This window comes from Podarcis erhardii (assembly GCF_964252035.2).
Source record: "Podarcis erhardii genome assembly, chromosome: 1".
Taxonomy (NCBI): domain Eukaryota; kingdom Metazoa; phylum Chordata; class Lepidosauria; order Squamata; family Lacertidae; genus Podarcis; species Podarcis erhardii.
In genome coordinates, this window is record NC_138497.1 from 87,645,141 (window position 1) to 87,666,820 (window position 21,680).

General features: G+C 44.7%; 1 protein-coding gene across 1 annotated transcript; it reads left to right on the forward strand.

Annotated features, from left to right (window-relative positions):
- Window positions 1-656: 656 nt before the first annotated feature.
- RETREG2 (reticulophagy regulator family member 2) lies at window positions 657-21,446 on the forward strand. The gene is made up of 9 exons (XM_081879183.1): window positions 657-1,054; window positions 5,992-6,098; window positions 10,227-10,257; window positions 11,143-11,278; window positions 12,619-12,703; window positions 12,967-13,104; window positions 13,627-13,721; window positions 14,761-14,896; window positions 18,449-21,446. Exons 1-9 carry the CDS (start codon window positions 798-800, stop codon window positions 19,126-19,128), a joined length of 1,665 nt encoding a protein of 554 aa, XP_081735309.1. The 5' UTR covers window positions 657-797; the 3' UTR covers window positions 19,129-21,446.
- The last annotated feature ends 234 nt before the right edge of the window (window positions 21,447-21,680 follow it).

Genomic DNA, 21,680 nt, shown 5'->3' on the forward strand with positions numbered 1-21,680 from the left:
TCTAAATTTTCTCCCATCCACCCTGCTGTTTACCATTTTGCCTCATGAAGACTTTTGGAGAACTCAAAAGCTTGCATGCCATTTTGTGATATTTTTGTTGTGCTAATATAGGTTCTGGAATGTCGCAGTATTGAGAGGCATGCATTTTATTTTATTTTATTTTTAGTGAGAAATGTTTCGTCTTAGTTTCACCTCTACGCTGCAAGCTGTCAGAAGCCACTGTCACTGCCATAGTCCCCACCTGCAATATAAGGACAATGGATTGTGTTACTATTGGCACAGCAATTCTTAAAACGTTTTAAACCCTTCTTTAAACACACACACACAGAGACATTTTTTCCACACGAAATAACCTAAGTTAAAAAAGAATACGGCCCGTCCCTTCTTTGTTGGTTTTTATTTTCTTTTTAGAAGGGAGCGGCGGGCATACTCCACCACAGCCCACTCGTAGCTATAATTTCTCCATGGTTTCCCAATAGACGGCCTTTTCCTTTTAGCCATGGAAGCGGAAGGTTGAAACAGCCTCAAAAGAAACCCCAGGATTTCTATTTCTGCAAGAAGCTGAATAGTAGCCGCTCTCAACTTTTCCTATCTCTATTCTTGAATAGGAGGGACTGAGCGGCTTGCGCATGCGTGTCGCATGAAAACATCCCGCTTCACGTTCCGAGGCCGATGCACGTGATCGCTGAGTCGCTCTGGCTCGGCGTCTGTATGGCTGCTGCGGCTGCTTCCGGCCGCGGCTGTCAGGAGGACTCCTCGCTCCTCCCCCGCCCCCTTCCTGATCGGTGACTGAAGAGATGGCGAGCGGCGGCGGCGGCGGCAGCTTGGATGTCCCGGCGGCAGAGGCAGGGGAGCCGGTGCCGGTGCCCGGTGGCTGCGCGGCCGGAGGCGAGGAGGAAGAGGAGGAGGAGCAGGAGGTCTTGGCTCTGGCCGTCCACCTGAGGCGGCGCCTGAGGGGCTGGGAGGCGACGGTGGCCGCCGTGCAGCGGCTGCTGGTCTGGGAGAGGCCGCCGCAGAGCCTGGCCGGGGCCGCCGCGCTCGGAGCTGCTCTGTGGTGAGAGGAGGCGGAGGCCACTCGGGGGGGGGGCGCAGGATGGGGCCTCGGGTGGTAGCGCGCGCGCGCGGGGGGGGGCGGTGTTGTTCACGTGCGTGGCAGCGGCGGCGGTTAGGAACCGCGCGAAGGGGGCTGAAAGTAGAGCCGGCAGGTAGATGGGGTCGTGAATGCTCCTGACGTGGTTTCAGCTGGGCGGCCGGTTCTCTCTTGGCGAGAGGAAGCAGGCCAGGCTGCAAGAGAGCCCCGGGCTTAGGGTCACCTATCCTGCTGCAAATTTAATACCACATGGAGCTGTTTTCCTACGCGTGCTTACTTGGGAGTAGACCCCTATTGAAATCCGTTGGACTTACCTCTGAGTAAACGTGGATAGCCTTGTGCTACTCATAATCTTCCAGTTGTCTGCAGGGAAGCTTTCTAAGGGAAAGGAGTTGCCAGTCTGATGTGAGGTGGGCAGCTTTAGGGTAGCGTTTTCTGATGTGGGTCAAGGGTAGGATTGCTCAGGAATAGCCGTTCTGTTTCATTCTGAGTGTCTGCCATGCATTATTCTGGAATAAGTTGATAGCCCCATGTGATTATGTTTAACTTATGTATGTAACCCTTCCTTTCTCTAAAGATCTCAGGTTTTCATATATAGGGTTTCTCTGGCTATTCTCATAGTAACCCTGTAGGGTTGGTTGAGCTTAGTAATAATCAGTTGCCCAAGTCAGTAAGCTGGAGCTTGGACCAAGGTCTCCCCAAATCAATCAAAACACACATACAAAAAGTAGAATAGGTAAGAAATTTGCAGTTGTGGAAGGGAATCTAGGGCTGTGAAGTTGAGTGGTAGCTGCAAGGGAGAGATCTGGTAAAATGTAGTTATGCAGTGGTGATGGAAAGGCCTTGCAACAGGTAAAACTACACAGTGCATGTGTAAAAGATCAAAGTTGATATGAGCAATAAAGCATTTGAGAATGGAGGATATTTGGTTGTGAATTCCCTCCATGGCCAAGGATTATCCTATTTTAAAGGAGGCACAGGTGTGCAGGGACATCCCCCACAAGTTGGAGTCATTCTGAAAAGAGCAGCACTTCTCCCAGAAGTAAGAGCAATGTGAAGGAACGCTGAGATGAATTGCTAATTGATAGTGGGTGGAATGTGCATTAAGATTGTATGACTGTCTGGATCACTACTGCAGCCCCAAAGTAATTCAGATGGGCCTTTAAATGTCATCTGACTTTTGGATTCTTGGCCTTATCTTCTGAAAGTTAAAAAAGAACTGCTAGATACCTTTAAAACCAGCAGATCTCTGGACACCATACTTTTGCCCAATTTTGGTATCACTCTCTAGCAATCTAGAAGCTTCTGTTTGGAAACAACAACAAATCATAAAAGCAATGTAAATCCTTCTTTTGTGGTTCTTCATTAGTATGAGAAAAGTGGCAATTCTAAATATTCTTTCCTGGGACCAATTTTCTGTGCACTATGAAGGGAGGCAGATGACTTTAAAATAATGGACCCTGAAAGCTTAGTCAAAGAAACTCAAAATCTTTGCTTCTTCGTGTAGATCTGCAAAAATTGTGAGATGACATGAGTGATTTAAAAGATAGGAAAGCATGGGAAACTTTCATTTGCTCCTACTTGGCACTAACATTACATTTTGGAGCAGTTTTCAATATCCTTTATAAACAAATCCAGAATGGTGCCTCAAGTTATAATTATCGTTGGGAGTGGAAGGATGTTGGGTCCAGACGTCTAGTGAAAAAATGATTGCACCCTCCTGTAGCAAACTTTTGCTTATCTAATTGTTAAAATTCATCCCAGATATCTGGGGGTAAAAAAGTAAGTTCAACACCCTTCCCCCTGGATTACTTACTTATTTCAGCAATAAGAATCTACTTTACAGGGAGTCAGTACTGGGCTCAGCAGGTCAATGGTCTACTACTTTCACTGGCAGAGAAACTCTAGAGTCGCAAGTCAAAAACTTTCCCAGCCCTAGTCCCTGAGACTCTTAACTGACGATAGCAGGGACTTAACATTGGACTTTCTACATGCCACACATGTACTCTGCCTATGAGCTATAGAGAAGAGTATAGAACAAGCTGCATGCATGAGTCAGTAGTGGGGTTCCCTCCTTGAAATTTGTCTGTCTGAGACTACTGCTGGTCTTGTATGGATGAAATTCTGTTGCCCCTGGCCACAGTGCAGTCATGGATTGATTAAGTCCCTGGTGGACCCAAGAAGGCTTCGCTTTGAGGCATATTTTGTGGTGTCTTCTACACTTGATCTAACAAGGATTGCAGTCACAAGCTTAGGATGTGGGACTTAACATTGGTTGGGTTTAGCATCATGTAGACTTCCCTCTTCACTCTCAAAGTATAAACAGACCTCTCCCTGACGCACGGGTGGTGCCAAGTGCGCCTCCAGGACTTGGCTTGTGATAAACACGGACTGCTACTAGCAGCTGCAGATAATTGGAGACTCGCCCAGGAGTGTTTCTACTTAGAATTTGTGCACTCACTGTGTACAACCCACATGGTTCATACTATCCCCAGCTTGGGCCTGGTAGCTTAGTAGTAACCCCTGGCAATGTGCCAGGCTGGGAGTAAGCCCTACAAGCTGTGCTCTTGTTAAGCCTGCAGTGGATGAGAACTGTAGTGCTAGCACATTCCTCGCTTTCTGCCTATCCTGCCTCTGCGCACACAGCAACATTGAACAAGCCCGTGTGGTGGAATCCAGCATACAGCTGGGAGGAAAACATCCTGTTTACTCTTGCAGACAATGAGCTGACTGTCAGCAGAGCAGATTCACAGGCTGGAGTCAAGCAGGGGTTGGTAGTACACTTCCAGAGACTGCAGTTTGTGGAGATGTTAATTTAAACTAGAAATGTTTTTTGTTATAATACTTAATAACAATTTAAGAGAAGGGAGAAAGATCCTGCCAGAAAATATTTTCTCATTAAAAGAAGAAAAATTCTCAAACAGTAATACATACAGGGCTAGAAAGAGAAGAAAACATAACATAAAAGAAGCCAGCAGCATATTTTTAGGTACCCGCCATGCTCGGGCTAATATATTTCAAATTACTAGGCACCACTCATTTTTCTAGTTGACTGGATGCCTGTAATTTTTAAACCTTCAATTACATGAGAGTACAGGTCTCTAAACTGTACACTCATGGTCCGATGCATAGAAATCCAGTGTTTATAATAGATTTCAGTTGGAAGCTGTATGCAAGACTTTCAAGGATGTGAACTTCTGCCAGTGATAGCTCAAATAGGTAGAAAATAAAAAGGAACAGGTGTGTGCATCCCATTCCCACAATAAGCTTTGGGTGAACAGAAGAGTGTATTTTGTCAGAGTGCATTAATTCATTTCTTGCCCAACACTTTCGTTCAGTGTGTTTATGTCAATAATAGTCAAAATGTAAAAAAAATTAGGAACTTGGTGTTTCCACCTCAAATTGTGGTTTGGGCCACCCCAAATCATAGATCCACACATGCAGGAGAATGTTATCTAGAGATGACAGACTCATAGACTCATATCCAATGCAAGTTTTTTAAACACAGGACACTGTCAAATGTGTTGATCTAAGCCATTGCCAATGATAGCCAAACACGCATAGAAAAGAATAAAGAACTGGGGAAGGGATTCAATAAACTTTGGTATATCACAAATCATACACCCACATCTGCAGGATGGTACCCTCTATTGGACAGCATAGAATCATGTCAGGCCCAATGCTTTTTGGAGTAGCAAGGTGCTATCAATTGCATGGGTCTGCACCAATAATTGTCAAAATATGTACAACTCTACTGAGTATATGGTTTGGTGGTTCCTAAGTTCCATCTTATTTTTTACACATTTTGGTTGTCGTTGGCATAGTTTCACACCACACAGTTTCTTGTGTCCAAGCACTGTGTTGCTAGACCAAATGCAATTTGGGTATAACCATTGTGGTGGTCCAAAGCAAGTTTGGGTTGCACAAACCCAGTTCCTTATTCTTTTCTACATTTGCTGGCTATTAATTATTTCTTATATTAGAATAATATAATTTCTAAAATAGGCTATCATTGGACTACCTAAAAAATTATAATCCGACATAAATTTTATGGATGTCATTCTTCATGAGATAGGTGCTGCAGCAGAGTGACAGACAGTCATTTTGGAAAATAGCTTCTGCAGACATGTGCCAATGTGCACATGATGTCTACTGATGTTTCCTCTTTCTGAACTATCTTCTATGTCATCCAAGTGGAAATTGCTTTCAGTAATGACTTTCCTCCTGAAATTTATTACAGTGGTATCTTGGGTTACATACACTTCAGGTTACAGTCTCTGCTAACCCAGAAATATTACCTTGGGTTTAGAACTTTGCTTCAGGATGAGAACAGAAATCGTGCAGCGGCGGTGCAGCAGCAGCAGGAGGCCCCATTAGCTAAAGTGGTGTTTCAGGTTAAGAACAATTTCAGGTTAATAACAGACCTCCAGAACGAATTAAGTTCTTAACCCGAAGTACCACTGTATAGGACACTGGTCTATAGTGTTGGACTTGGACCTTGAAAACTTGAAATGTACTCTAGTATTTGGCACAATATGGCCTAGATCAGACATAGGCAAACTCGCCCCTCCAGATGTTTTGAGACTAGAATTCCCATCATTCCTGACCACTGGTCCTGTTAGCTAGGGATGATGGGAGTTGTAGTCCCAAACATCTGGAGGGCCGAGTTTGCCTGTGCCCGGCCTAGATCAAAGGCCACTGACAAGTGCCAAGGCACCTGCAAAGGCTTTAACTGATGCCCCAGATACAGAGCTTTCATAAGTAAGTAAGTAAGTCTGTAGCCCTCCTAGAAAGGAAGTTATGGGGTAAAATGTGCAGGTGCTTTCTCAGCAATTTCTGTGAAATGAGTGAGTGTGAGATGGCCTCTTTTAACTTATGTCTTTGTCCCTGTAACTTTCCAGGCTGTTTTCCTCCACTTCGTTGCGTCCTCTATTCCTCCTAAGCATGGGCTTTATTGGTGTTCTCCTCTTGGAGAGATGGAAGCCTCAATTCCTGTTGGATTTCTCAGGTAAGTGAATTAGTGAAGGTTGTACAAGTAAAGGAAGTGGTGTAGTTCTGGAGCAGGGATAATCTTGGTTGATTCTTGCACTCTTGCAAGTTCAGTTCATTGCTTCCTGTCCTGCTGTGATTTCCTGCTGATCAAGCCTTGAACTAACACTTCCCCCCTTTTTGCTGTACTACACTGAATAAAGAGGAGCAAGTAATGTTGTTCCCATCCCTGCCTAGGAACCAGTATTGCATCCCTGGTTGAGGATGGGGAATTGCTGATTTGGCAAACAACCATTGCCTTCTTGAGATAGTTTGTTTCTGCAAAGCTAATTCTGTTTTACACCACATCAAAGCAAGTTTTGCCACAAACTGTCTGGTTCACATGGGACACCACTGAGAATTGGAGTTCTTTGGACTAAAGGGACTTGGTTAATATTTGCTGGGGTTTTTTTTTCATCTCTTTGCTTCTTTGCTTCTGCTCATGTTGAGAATGCACATTAGAGCACCTTCTGTTTGTTGAGGGCAATCATGTGAGAAATGCTGTTTGGCTGTAAGATTAAATGTAGCAATTTGTTTCGTACAGTTAGATCTTAAGGAGCGTGCAAGTCTTAACAAATTTTGGATTAAATAGGTGGTATCATGAGTGCCTGAGTGAGAACCAGGCAACTATGTAGTGTTGGCCTACAATGTCTAATGTCTTTCCTTCACTGTCCTCAAGAAATATACCCCTGGTGAGCTCAGCATGTGGAGCACCGGTGGCAAGCCTTTTGTTGGCCCAAAGTCTGTATTTGTTCTTGACCAACCTTCCAGGGGTTCCATGAGAGCAGTGAGTCTAACCAGAAGTGAGTCACCCCACTCTCTCTTTTGCACACAGAGAAACAGCTTCCCTTCTCAATTGGAAGGGCAGATTACCAAAGGGGGGAGTGGTTTTTTAAATCTCTCCACTCATTGAATGATTGCTCTGGTGGCTGGGGGGGCAGGTGCAAATTGTATCCCCATCTCCATCTCAGTGCTGTATCTACTTTAATTTCTTCTTCTTGCCACTGCCAAATTGGCGTAGTTTTTGAAAGCCATAAAAATTTGCTTGGGGTGGAGATCAGGTCCCCAAAATGTGGGGTTAGCCACCCTTATGGTAGAGGCTGTGTCTTTCCACAAGGTGGAATCTCTAATCAACACTTTTTTAGGACACGTTTTAGGACACATATGAGCAACAACTTGCAGAGTCTGGTTTTCATTAATCAGTATATATGATGTTTCACAATGTCTTCAATCCTCCAAGGAAGAAGCTGATCACAAGATGTTAGGGGGAGTCTATTGTCTGGATTTAATATTGAATTGACTTAATCAGCCCTGTTGTGCCCAGACATCAAACCCTAAACAAAATACTGGCAGGGAGTGGTTTAGAAAAACAGAGAGCTAGGTGCCCTGTTCAAGCAGGACTTGTAAAAACATTGCAGCCCAGAAAATTGGATCACACACTCTTCTTGTGCAGTAAGGTGTATCGTGTCAGTTTCCCTTTCTGATTTTTGGAAGGTTTCCCATGTCACAGAATGATGCAAAGCACCAGTAATATCACTCTTAGCAACGGATTTCTGCTTTAATCTTCCTGTGCTGGAGGAATTTCCTTTAGAGTAGCAGGATCAGCATCATTTTATTTTTATGTTAAATATTACTTGAGTTAAGTTAAGGCTGTTTTGTTCCAGATAACTGCTGGCAAAGAGTAGAGTTGCTGTGGGGTTACATAAGACAAAATAGTAGGCCAGCCATGGTGAGCTGAGGGTTATTTTCTTCCTACTTTTGTTAAACGAACTGGTGAGCAGAACTACTATCCAACTTGGTTTATGTAAGTTCAACTGACAAGCCACCTATCCAAGAAGCATCTAATGTTGACCCTCATAACTGACACAGTCATCCTGATTAGATCCCAGGCGGATTCTGTTGTGATCCTTATGAATCGTATTGGAGCTGTATCATTAAATAGGAATGCAGCTTCCTCCCTGTTTGAAGGACCAAGAAGAGGAGTTCTGAACATGATGAACATTTTTCATATGCAGAATACAGCCAAATTCATAGAGAGACTGTACTGAGAAATTCACTGTGGATTCAAGGTTAATAACTTGCTGTTGCAGTGGACTGAGATTTCTGTGTGATCTTTCAGGCCCATAGGACTGCTACACAAGGTGAAGTAATTGTTAAGTGAGCAGCTCAGTGACCCTGCCAGAGCTAACAAAGGCTGCATTAGCTTCCTTGTTGGTGCATTAGGAGGTACAAAGCGGCTTGGTGTAAACAGTTGCGTTCCTGCTGCCCCAGTACATGATGCCTGGATTCAGCACTCTGGCAAGCAACAGTACTGAAATAACAGGAAAGCACAGTAGCCCATGTATTTGGAGCTGCCGTAAACAAACATTACAGCCAGGCTTCTGTGTTAACAATAGTAGCTTTTCACACTCCTGAAATGGGCCCAAGATTTTTCATGTGGGCAGTGGCTGCTGCGATGCCTGAGTACCCACCAGAATCTCTGCTGCCCAAGGAAGATGGTGATTGGCTCCCTCTGTTAGGGCTGATTGCCTGGAATCTGGGTCACAGACTTAACAAGATTGCTTTCCGCCGCTCCACTGCTCTATTCACCAGCCTGTCAGCTCTGTGTATGTGGCCCAGGGGAAAGCCCTGAGCTAGCCCCAAACGCTGTAGCTTGTACAGACTGTGTGCAGCTGACTGCACATTATAAATAACAGCATAGCACGTCAGCTACACTAGATAGTCATATCTGATGAGCTTTGAATTCTAGCTTCAAATCTCTAATGCAAAAGAGCTTATTCACACACCTTCTCTACAACTAGGCTCAAACAAAGGTCACATTTTAAAGTGCTCCCTGGGTGGCTTTGTAAAGCCAGGGTTTCTTTTTTCTCACATAATATATTTTATTGAAATTTGGAAGAAAATACAAAGATTGATATCAGGTATCTTTTTATCAAGACTAAAAAACTATCCTAAATAAAAACACAAATCAGAAAGAAAAGGGGAAAAACAAGATGAAGAAAAAAGAAGAAGAAAAGGGTGGGGGGTTGAGAAAATGAGAACTTCTGATTCTTCATCTGTCAGCTATATGTAGAAAATTATTTAACACATCCACTCCAAGATAAACACCCAACAAATGTGCTTTCAGGAAACCAAAGCCAAGGTTTCTTCATACTGTGTTCCAAGGCAATCCAACTTCTACATCAAGAAAATTCCAATCCTGTGCCCAGACTCAGTTATTTGAGTAAATGTGTGGTTTATGTAGCACAGGCTTCCTCAGACTCAGCCGTCCAGATGTTTTGAGGCTACCATAATCCCTGACCACTGGTCCTGCTATCTAGGGATCAAGGGAGTTGTAGGCCAAAAGCATCTGGAGGGCCGAGGTTGAGGAAGCCTGATGTAGCATATACCTTCTCAGTTTTGATTACATCTGAATCAGTTCAGGAAGTTGTTCAAAGTGCTGACCTCTTTGATGAGTGTGGGGTGTACAGCAGAGGAAAAGCCAAATGCATGTATAGAAGTGTGATTTGAGGTGACATTGGAATGAGGACACAGATACTTTTGCACCCTAGAACTTTATGTGATCCCTGTCTCTTTCCAAAGTGTATATTTAAACACAAGAGTAAGAGAAATGCTTTTGAAAATAATACAAGAAGCTACCTGAGATTCTCAACAACCCTGCCCAGAGCACCCTTCCCACCTGTTTTTTGAGTTTGCTCAGACTTTGGCAATTGCTTACTGGCAAAATATGTTACTATTCAAACCTGTTGGCCAGAGCTATGAGAGAGAAAGTTCCTCAGCAGAGGTGGGCTGTGATCTGTTTCAGAACTCCCCCTTCTCCAGTTGCAATTTTGTCAGTTGGAGTATGTCTTGGCACATCAAACAATGCAGATCTTCTGTAGTTGTGTGTGTGCAGCTACATAGAACATGATAGCTCTGTTGGTTAGAGTATGGTGCTGATAATACCAAGGTTGCAGGTTTGTGTTATCAGCGCCCTACTGTAACCAAGTGAGCTATCATGCTCTAAGTGCTGAAGGCCAGGCTGCTGAAGGAAGTAACCTCTAGCATTTAAACTGTCACACTTCACTTACTGCTTAGCTGAATTATATTTTTCTTCTTTCTCCTACAGTGCAGCCATTGGAGGAACCTAGAAGAGACAGGTAGGTTTGCTCTGTATTGTCTTCATAGTGGAGATAGTTCTTGCCACCCTTCTGCCTTGCCTGCTCTCTTTAACTCAGTATTTTGACCTGTGTCATGACCTGAAAAGTCCTTCCCCAAATGGGTATGTAGGGTTCCTTACTCATTTCCCTTCCTTAATGGGGTCAGGTTTTGTTTTGTTTTCGATTTCTAGAAATTGGAAGAGTCGGATGGATGCCTTCTTCTCAGGATTTAATGGCATTTCAAGGCCAAGAGGAGGCGCTCAATTGTAGTCGTCACCTACTGGGTGGATGTCTGTCCTGAAAATGCCACCTGAGGCTTAGGAGGCATGGGGTTCCAAGAAAGGAATGCAGGAAGGAATTAACAGTTGTGCTTTGGCAGTCATTTCATCAGCACAAGCTTTTCAGTTTCTAAGACAGAACAATCCCCCATCTCCCCCTGCCTCTGGTCTGGGAGGGTCTTCCAATCGTCCCCGTGCTGATTTCCCTGTGGGGAGGGAGTCCTATTCCACAGGCAGAGGTTCTTGTGCAAGTCCCTGTTAGCAGGACTAGTTAGTTGAATCCTACTCCTTTTGGGTGGGCTTCACCTAACCAACCCCATTGGTGAAAGCCCTGCTCAAGAACTTTGCTTGTGGCTTTCCCTCCTCTCTTTCCCCCACCCCACAAATTGGCTCTGGGGGAGTTAGAGGAACCAATGAGGGGAGAGGCAAGCTGGATTACTTACACATATGGAACAATTGAAAGAGGTCAACATTTGGCCATACCTTTGTTCCACAACAACTTTGATAGCTTTCTGTTAATACTGCCTGCAGGAAGTGATTCTCTGTTGCTTGTGGCAAGCGTACCTGGAAGGTCTAAAATACTGATACATTGTTTCCATCCCTGTAGTGACAGTGAGATGGCAAGAGCACAGCCTCACCTGTTAAGTGTCCCAGAGCTCTGTCGTTTCCTGGCAGAGAGCTGGATTACCTTCAGATTGTACCTTCAGGAGCTGCTGCAATACAAGAGGCAAAACCCTGCTAAGGTAAGCTGTGAGTCATCAGGCCCTCTCAGGAAACATCCTAGAACATGGCTACTTTCCCCCATGGTGCCTTTGGGCCGTGGCTTGTTAACACATACATACATACATACATACATATTCAAATACATTTATTCAAATACAAATACGTATTCACAATTGCTCCTAGCACTTAGGGCTGCTTCACACTGGATTATTTTTCTACATGGATATTGCTTCAGTTTAAGAAAGGATGTGCATACACAACAACATGTGGTGTAAACGTTGTATTCCAAACAGCAATCTTAAGGGAATCTAGTATTCTTCACAATATATGTGGAAACAAAAAATGGGAATAGGGTTTTAATCAAGTATGCCAGTACAGACAAGGTACAGTGTGTTCCAGAAACTATCCTGAGAAAAACAGCTGAGGGCAGACATACTCTTAGCCTGCACATACGTGTTGATGTTGCTTTGTAAATGTCACTTCTTTGTTTCTTTTTCCTCCGCTGTCACCCAGTTCTGTTTAGTAATCCAAAATGCATAATGTGATATATTTGTGTTGCAACTCTGTTCTTGACATTTGTCTTTCATTGCAGAGGTGCATTTCTATGTGATGGCCTCATTCCTGCATTGAAATGTGAGATTGTTGCTTGCAGCAGTTGCTCCATATAAGCAGTAAATGAACAGTTCTGGCCCTGAGCAGAATTCAGATTTTCTTGCTGTAGTGTCTGGGATTTATGAGCATAGATGGCAAGCAGCTCTCTCTATTGATTAATTAATGGCCTTTCCTTGGAGGAGAAAGCATTACCTTATATTATATAGTCAAGATCAGTTAAAGGGAAGGCAGGTAGAGAGGGAAGTAATGTATGGGCCTTATTTTATCTCAGGATGAGGGAAGTCCTGAAATCTGTTCCAGTCACCTTTTGCCAGTGGCAAATTTCTTCCATTTCCATTGACAGCCTTAATAGTGAATCAAACACATACTCCTTTCAGAGTGTTGGGATTGGCATAGAAAAAGTCGGGCTTTTTCCTCTTGTAGTCAGCTATTTGCCCATTTGTCAGTTACTTTCAGACATGCAGCTTGCTGTTGCAGGTACTTCTGGATCCCCACCTGGCTCTGTTATAACACTACCTGGCAGCAGCACCCAGGAGAAAAAGAGTAGCCAATCGTTCTGGCATGGGAGATGCACAAAGCATGCAAAATGGCTGTGTGGGTGAATACAAGCAGTTATTAATTAAAACAAGGCTCTCTGGGATTGGAGGCGTCTCTTGAGCCATTGCAAAGGTGGCTTATTGGCTGTCCTGAGAATGCTTCCACTGTGCTAAACCTTTCTTCTCTATCTTCTTTTGCCTTGTACTTCCAGTTTTGTGCCAGAGTCTGCTCAGGATGCTTGATCTTAGTGATAGTAGGACACTATGTTCCTGGAATCATGATTTCCTACATTGTCTGTGAGTATAACTGGGCTGTTTTATCCCTTAAAATTAGACATGTGACTTAACTTAGCATATGCCCAGGAATTTTCTTTATCCAGCTCATTTAAAAGAAATTAAAAGCACATAATAGTTCCGACACCTTGTGGGGAACAGGGACACAGATTGAATTTAATGAGGCGCAGCTGATGGAGGGCTGGACACTGAGTAATCTTTGGAAAATTTGCTGCTTCTTTGTCTCTGAGAATATATGCTTCTAACACTTTCTGGACTGTCTCCAGTGCTCAGTATCTTGCTGTGGCCGCTGGTGGTGTACCATGAACTTATCCAGAGGATGTACACACGCTTGGAGCCCATTCTGATGAAACTGGACTACAGCATGAAGGTGGATACCTTGCATCTTAAACACGAAAAGAAAAGTAAGACAACAGCTCCACAGTACCTGAAATGCATAGCTTTTGATGATAGGATGCAGGATGTAAGTCCCAGCAAGTAAAAATTAGAAACTGGGCTGGCTAGCTAGGAGCATTCAGTCCAGTGGGGTGAGGTCCAAAATCACTGGAGATGGCTGGATTTTAATTTGCATTAGTGTCCAGTACAGTGGCACCTTGGGTTACAGACCCTTCAGGTTACAGACTCCGCTAACCCAGAAATAGTACCTTGGGTTAAGAACTTTGCTTCAGGATGAGAACAGAAATTGTGCGGTGGCAGCATGGCGGCAGCAGGAGGCCCCATTAGCTAAAGTGGTATTGTGGGTTAAGAACAGTTTCAGATTAAGAACAGACCTCCAGAACGAATTAAGTTCTTAACCCGAGATACCACCGTACTGTGAGGAAGCACGGTCTGTATGAAGCTTCTGATAAAATATTCCCCTGGTCCTCTTCTTATAGGACTAGTTCGACTGATGTCCCATTAAGCATTTTGTATATGTTTTCTAACAGAGCGTCAAGGAAAGAGTGAGCCCGAAGCTGGCAATGAGCTGATGGCAGAGACTGAAAGTGAGAGTGAGGCGGAGCTGTCTGGGTATTCTCCAGTGGTAAGAGCATGGGAAGGGATACATGTTGGTGTTGAGCTTCATTCCCAATAATTCATTTCTTTCAAGTGATGTGAGTTTGCCTGCGCGGTTGGAAGGTCTGAGATCTTGTACATGTTCCCTTCATAAAGGCTACTGTATTCAAGCTGACTTAGGAACTTGCAGGTTTTGGAGGGCCTTCTTCCCCCACCCTCACCCCTTTGGGCCTTGCCTTATCTTCTCAACACTATTATCACCAACTGCTCTTTTTTGTCATTGTTACCACCTATGTGCTTGCTGGGCAAAGAGCCAGTGAACAAGCAGGTATTGGCATCTGTTGCCCCTCCTCACTTTCCCAGTGGTCTTGACCACAGCAAAAGGCAGGTGAACAAGGAGATTGTAATGATGAAGAGGCGGAGAAGTTCCAGTGGTGGCTCGTCAGTGGTCCCACTCCTGAAGTGTGGCCCCTTAGCAGATCCATCCTGACCCTTGATGCCTGTCCTGGAAACTTGGCATGATACTTCAGACTCAGGGGGACAGAGAGGAGTGGTCAGGTTCTGACTCTCCAACCTTTCTTTTCAGAGCCAAAATCACTCTATCTCTCAGGGTTTAGGTGGAAGAGTTGGTCTTGGAGGATAGCTCTTCCTCATTATTGCCATCACTAATTAGATATATAACCAACCTGGTATGTTGGATCTGGGTTCAAATTCCTGTTTGGTCAGAGTGGGTCAAGTGGGTTAAATGTTTAAGACACAACAGCATGTCCAATTTTAAATCCAGAAAATAAGATGGCAGAATCCCAAGTCACTGATTCCTCTACAGTTAATCTTACAACTAATTTTTGTAATTGGAATATCCATCTTTTTGATAATCCATGCATTGTTTCTATTCAGTAAAAGGTTAATATTTTTAGTGCATCCCTCTTTGAAATCCAAGTTAATATTGGCTCAGACTCTGATGGCAGAGATTCTAGGCTAACAGGTGGGACCTAGTGGCTCCACTGTAAGGTGTAGATTTTTAGCCACAAGAACAAAAAATGTCCTCACGCTCCTCCTTTTTGCAGGTGGATGTGAAGAAGACAGCTCTGGCGTTGTCAATTACAGACTCTGAGCTCTCTGATGAGGAGGCCTCTATCCTGGAGAGTGGAGGCTTCACTGTCTCCAGAGCTACCACACCACAGCTGACCGACGTGTCTGAAGGTGCCATTTTCTTACTCCCCAAACCCAAATGCTGCATATTATTTGGGGCCACTGTGTGGTAGAGTACAAGTTGTGTGTTCCCTTCTAGAGTGTTCAGAGATCAAAACTAGGATATGAAGGGTAGTTGTAGGGCTTAGAATTCATGAGAATGATGAACTTTGGGTTGAAAAGGACCAAAATCAAATCTGATTCCTGATTTCCAGACTTTGAGTGGCCCCTGAATACAGCTGTCTTCACCAGGAAACATGGATGTACTTGTTTACTATATTTTTACATGTTACCGTGCAGAGTCCAGTGTCTTTATTATTTCTTGATTGGTGATAGACATCCCGGACTGTTCTGTAACTTGCAGGCCATTGGGAGAATGCGAGTAGCTCCCTTACTATGGTTACTGGTGCCACACACAAACAGCCCCAAGTTCTTCTGCAGCATTGTGAAGTCTTCAGGGATTAGCTGTCCACTCTAGGCTCTCCTTGCCTGAGCTTTGATCCCCCTATACTCTTCTCCCCCACCTAAGATGAACAGCTGACATTACCAAGGCAACATATTTCACTGAGGATTGCAGTCCTTGAGGCTGTAAGCCAAAAAGACTCACTTCTTCGACCAATCCATTTCCTTTTCACCCTAGCCTTGCCTTAGATCAGGAGTGGTCAACCTTTTAAGACCAAGGACAGCATTTCCTCTCTGCCAGTGATTGGTGGACTGAACAGAAAATGTAAATTTTGCCTCTGTATAGTAGGCTACTTTCTAAGCACACTTGCACACCCATTTCTCTCCTCCATTCAGGCCAGCAAGAGGCAGTATCAGAATTCAGTGACACATCCCAGCCAGGCAAAAACACTCAAGGAAGGGTACAAACCAGGCTGGTAAAAGGTGTGGCTTTGGCAGAGAAGGGTGTGGTGAAGTAGGAAGTGTAGCCTTACCAAATCCTGAGGGCCAGATGGAGAGGCTTAGAAGGCTGCATCTGGCCCCCGAACCTGAGCTTCCTTTCCCCTGAACATAACTTTTATTCATTTGCAAGCCTCCTACCCCCACACCACACACAACAGTGTAAATTGCAAACCAGAAAGGACGGTATTTTAATGCAGAAACTAGCACACTTGTACTATATAGGTGTTGTAGTAGCTAGTGGTAATGTGGTATCATTACTGCTAAATCTCTGTGTATGTGAAAATCCAAAGTATTGGATCTTGTTCCATAATAGCTCATTTACACACTTAGAAGTAGCAGTTGCAGCCAATTCCACTGCAGTAGCATGCAGAGCTTTTCCTGAGGCTTTACCAATGAGGAAGAACCTGGTGGAGTAACTTCAGGGAGCCCCAGCCTGCAATGCTAAGTATGATTGTGTTTGTTTGTATAGTGCCTTAGAGTGCTTTGAAGCACATCAGCTTTGTTATCATGTTATCCTAGCTGCCTTGTATGATAGATCAGGGTTGTTGCCATGGTACATGTTAGCACCAGTGACGTGGGGAAATGTCATGTAACCCTGGAAACACAATTTAGGTAGCTAAGTTGGAGCTTGAGAGCCAGGACCTTCACGGTAGATTTATTTTAAATGCTACCTTTTCCTTGCACAAGGCCAGCTAGACAGGCAGGGTTGAGTAGTTCAATGTATGGGTGAGTTGGTGGAGAGGTTTGGATTTGTTAAGCACTGAGAAATGTTCTGGGACAAGCCAGGCCTGTACAGAAGGGGCAGGCTCCATTTCAGCTGGGACGGAACCAGACTGTATATGCTTAAAAGGTGGCAGAGCAGCTATTCAGCTGTTTGCTGGGAGAAAGCCACTTGAAGCTGAGGATCATCTTATTTGGGGCAAACCATCCAGGGGAATCCAGGAAATTTCAGGGTGGTTAGTTTAATGTCTCTTCTGGGAAAACTGGTGGCAAGCCTAATTAAAGATTGGAATTCCAAGCATATAGAAGGACAAGCTTTGCTGAGTCAGAATCAGTGTGGCTTCTGCAAGGGTACGTCCTGTGTTTTAGAATGTCAGCAAGCACATAGAGAGAGAGAAAGAAGTGATCCAATTGACATAGTGTACTTAAACTTTCAAAAAGCCATTGACTATGGAGTCCCTTGCCCAAGACACCTGATTAAGTTTAGCAGCTGTGAAATAAGAGGACATGCTGTTATAGATCAGGACTGGTTAAGAAACAGCAGAGAGTAGAAATTAATGAAGGGTTTTCCCAATGCAGTGGTGTCCAAACTTTTTTCAAAGAAGGCCAGATTTGATGTAGTGAAGGGCCATGAGGGCCAATCAAAGGGCCAACCAAAGTTTTTAAGCTTTTTTCAGGATTAAAGTTGTGGAGGTTTTTTTAGGATTTTACCCCAGGAAATAAACAGCCACAGGGGCCGGATTAAACCTACCAGCAGGGCCGAATTAGGCCCCCCAAATGGACTTTGGACATGCCTGCAATAGAGGGATGTAGGAAGTGGGGTCCACCAAGGTTTGGTGTTGGTACCAGTGCTTTTTAAACTCGTTCATAAATGATCTAGAGTTGGGAGTGAACAATAAGGTAGCCAAGTTTGCTGCTGATACTAAATTGTTTGGGGTGGTTAAAACAGAAAGGAATTGCGATGGGCTTCAAAAGGAGAAGTAGACATTAAAATGGGAAATGCAATTAAATGTAAGCAATGTAAGATTATGCATGGTGTAGAGAAAGAGAGGTGTTTCTCATAATACAAAAATCTGAGGACATGTAATGAAGCTGCATGTTAGAAGATTCAGAACAGACAAGAGGAGGTTCACATAGCACATACTGTCGTTTAAACTATGGAATAAGTTCCTACAAGACGTAGTAATGGCCACCAATGTGGATGGATTTCAAAGACAAATTTCTGGATGATAAAGCTATCAATGGCTGCTGGCCACAATGGCTTTGTTCACCATCCACTAGTGTGTCTGAATTCCAGTTGCTGGGAGTTCCAAGTGGGAAGAGTGCTGTTTCGCTCATATCCTGCTTGTGGATTTCTCATAGGCATATGAGAACAGGATGCAGGACTAGATGGGGCTTAGGTCTGATTCAGCAAGGCTGTTCTTATGTTTTTATTGCCCCCATATTGTAGTGCAGGGGGCAGGAGTGAGAATGAAATAGTGGTGGTATATCTAAAGCACCTAATGAGTACATGGCAAAAGTGAGATTCAAACCAAGGAATTCCTGATTTGTACACACTCTTCATAGCCACTATGATACGCAGCTTTCATACATCAGCATTAACGTGCATGATACTGCATACATTTACCAACTCAGATTTGTTCTGGTGAGATGATTGAACAAGAAAGAAAAGCAGTAACAAGATCATAGTGGGGTTGTTGACTTTTAATCAGGGAGTACAGCTATAGAACAGCAGCAACTGACCTGTTAATGAGAGAATAGGAAAGAACATTTCTGTGCAAGGACAGGATAAGATGATAAGGAGGCACACAAAGGCAAGTACAGTAAGTGTATTCAGAAAACAGACTGGCAGCTGAGCTTGGAATGGCAATTGATGATTGAGAACAGGGAATTCTGGGGTGTTTGAGGAGGCCATGTTCATACTCCCAATATGCTTTTCAGATCTGGACCAGCAGAGCCTTCCCAGTGAGCCAGAAGAGTCCTTCTCCAAGGACTTGGCAGAGTTTCCTTCTGTGGAAGAGTTTCATTCCAGAGACTTGGGACCACCCAGTGAGGATGACAACTTTGCAGTGCCTGCCCACACTGCCCACCAACTGGACTCGGCTGAGAAAGACGGCGTGGCGGCAGCAGCCATGAGTTCAGACACATCCATCCTGTGCCTGGCTTCACCCCTGCACTTTGTAAATACGCACTTCAACGGGAATGGGCAGGCAGTGGCAGGAGGAGCCCTGGAGCCCCAACCTGTCACTGCCCAAGGCCTGGGGCTGCACATCGATTCACTGAGCCAAGAGATTGTCACCACCGCTATCAGTACAGTAGTGCAGAACACCCTGTCGGCCCTGCTCCGCTCCTCTGAGGACAACGAGGGGCCTTCTCTCTCTGAGTTCCTGCCCACTGAGCCCGAGGAGAGACTGAGCTTCCAGGCCCAGCTGTCTGAGAGTGCGGAGGTGGGGGCAGCCTCTCTGCCTGGGGAGGAAGAGGAGGAGGAAGCTGATGATTTTGAGATGCTTGATCAGAGGGAGCTGGAGCAGATGGATGCAGAGCTTGGCCTTTCTGGAGAGACAGAGGCTCCAGCGACACCGGCTCTCCCTCCTGAAGAAGAATCCTTGCCCAGCTCCTAGGTCCCACTGCTCCCCTGTATTTCTGCAGCTGCAAGGGAAGGACAAGTGAACACACAGCAGAGTTTGGTCAGTGCTGACTGGGGACGGCAAAACATCCACATTCACAGTGTTATGTCTGGAATAGTGAGTCCTCTTCCTAGTGTTGGCCTTCCCAGCAGAGTGTTGCGTCTTGCCCACGCTTCCTAGTGGTGATGCAATCTTTTTGGTCTGCTGCTGCAATTTGTCTGTCTTTGTCTATTCGTTTTGTTTTTTTGCACGGCGCATCCTCAGCTAGATATCCCCGCTGCTCGCACCCACTGTTCATGCCCCCCCCAGTAGGAAGGAAAGCGGTTTTATTGGATGAAGGGGGGTGCTAGGGGGTCTTCATTGTAAATATTTTTATGAAAACATTGGTTTGTTTAGTTGGGAAGAGGGAGGAGGGATTGGTGGTATGGAGAAAACGGGTTGAGGTGAATTTTTCCCCTTGAGTTAGAAATTTGGGGGTGGAGGGGAAGTAGGGCTTCAAAGGAGACATTGTGTGGAGTATATTTGCTGTCAGGACAAGATGAGGGGGCACAATTGAGCTTTGTTGCCCACCTTGTACAAGAATAGCAGCTGCTTTTGCACTTCCGAGCACTAGCCCTTTCCCTTACTTTCACCCTACAACCCAATTTCCTTTATTCAGTTGTGTGAATATGACACCTGATTTGGGCTCCAGGAAGTGGGTAGTCTGGTCCTGTAGATTCTCAACTCCAAGGCCAGGCTGCCTGCAGGCTCTTTAATCCACTTGGGAAAACACAAGCAATTTGCAATGACTTGAAAGCTTCCTCTTCCACTGCTGCACTTTAAAGGCAAAATCCCCTTATATCTACTTCTTGTCACCTTTCTCTAAGGCCTGGCTGAGCCAGCTCTGCCCTATGATGCACCCTGGCCAGAGCACAATCTTCTGCTGCCCTCAGCCTTGCCTTAGGGAAAAGAGCAGAGCAGCTTGAAAAGGAATGATGCGTGTGGGACATTGGGAAGAACATTCTCCAACTCCAAGCTCTCTAGGCTTATCTCCACTCTACTCCCATTCTCAAATCACTTTTGAAACCTCAGGGGTTTCACTCTTTATAGTCTTTTGCTAATTGGAGTAGTGTGCCCATTTATGTTCTCAGGAGAAAGGAGGGACTAAATAGGAGTGGAGGATTGTTTGGGTTTTTTTCCTCCAAAGGTGGTTACTGCCCCTGATACCTATTGCTGCTTGCACAGGTTTGCAGAATATTAATTCTAGGATCTGATGGCTGAGTCTTTCAAATATTAATTTTAAGTTGCAATGATAAAGTGGGTTTTTAATTAAATGGAAACAGAGATGCCCCCTATTGGGTGTGTATCTTTGTTAAGAGGCATCAGTCTGTCTTCAGGAATAGCGTTCTCGGCTGAGTGGATACTGCTTGCTCCCAGTAATGGATCTCATTTTTTGCCTCTTTTCCAATGATTGCTGGAGAAGCTGGGTGGGTTGGGTAGTGTCATGAATTGGCCATTTTCTTGCTGTTGAAAATTTTCAAGCTGGGCACTTCCAGGCAATTCCTGACGCTTTCACATTCTCACAAGTGACTGCAGCTTAGCAGATGCAGACCCTGAAGCTGTGATAGCTTGCCCTGCAGGCCTCAGCATTTTAAACTGCACTTCTGAGAGTTTATGACCAAGGTGAAGGTGCTGCCTCTCAGCAAGAGGGGTCACCAATCAATTCCAAGCACATTTGCAAGACCCCAGTTCTTGCCTTTTGCACCCTTCAAGTTTCATCACTTGCTGAGTCAGTTGCTGGCCCACTCTTTGTATCGAGGATGGCTGCCTGTCTCAGGTTCCTTCAGTCAAATGATCTTGTTCTCCAGAGTTGGTTTCCTTTCTGACCTGTGTTGCCTGCCCCATCCCATCCCAGCCCCAGTCAAATGTTGAGGGGAGGATGCCTGTTAATACAGCTTCCTCCTAATGTCTGCACTTTGGAAATGGGCAGCCACATAGCACTGAGTGTGGAGCTTGCTCGCCTTTGTGTTGTGTCCTGAGCACAAATTTTGCTACCCCTACCACCAGCCAGAAGCCCCAGCTTTCCCATTCTGGTGCAGGAGGCATGTTATATGTTTGTGTTTTTCTCTGAAGCTCTAAGCTGTCTTCCTCTCCTTTGGTGGCAACAGCGCCATAATGCTCCATGATAGGGGCCTTCTGAGGAAGGGCTGGGAGGCTGCTGATGTCACCCAGGAAAGGCAGAGGGCTTTGAACTGTGTAGCGGTGTTTATTCTATGGCTAAATATTTAAAACAAACTGTAGTCTTTTTAATAAAAAAGGTTCAAAGATGTGAATTTTGGGTTAAAAATTCTAACTCTTCATCTTATCCAATCACCCAGAAACCCCGCCTTTCTCAATTTCCCAGGTATCCCTGATGCACTGGGATCTGGCAGCCATTTTAAGCCTATGTCCAGATGGTTATTACCCTAGTTATGGTCTTTCCTGATAGTATTCAGTATTCCATTTGCATTGCAGCTCCACTAAGACGCCATTGTTTGCTCAAATTCGGGAAGTTATGTCCAGTGTTC

What these genes read in the sequence shown, in the direction of transcription:
- RETREG2 (XM_081879183.1), top strand. Translation starts at nt 798, where the DNA reads ATGGCGAGCGGCGGCGGCGGCGGCAGCTTGGATGTCCCGGCGGCAGAG. An exon ending in GAGGAACCTAGAAGAGACAG is followed by an intron (nt 10,258 to 11,142) that starts GTAGGTTTGCTC and finishes CCATCCCTGTAG; the next exon opens with TGACAGTGAGATGGCAAGAG. An exon ending in TCTTAAACACGAAAAGAAAA is followed by an intron (nt 13,105 to 13,626) that starts GTAAGACAACAG and finishes GTTTTCTAACAG; the next exon opens with AGCGTCAAGGAAAGAGTGAG.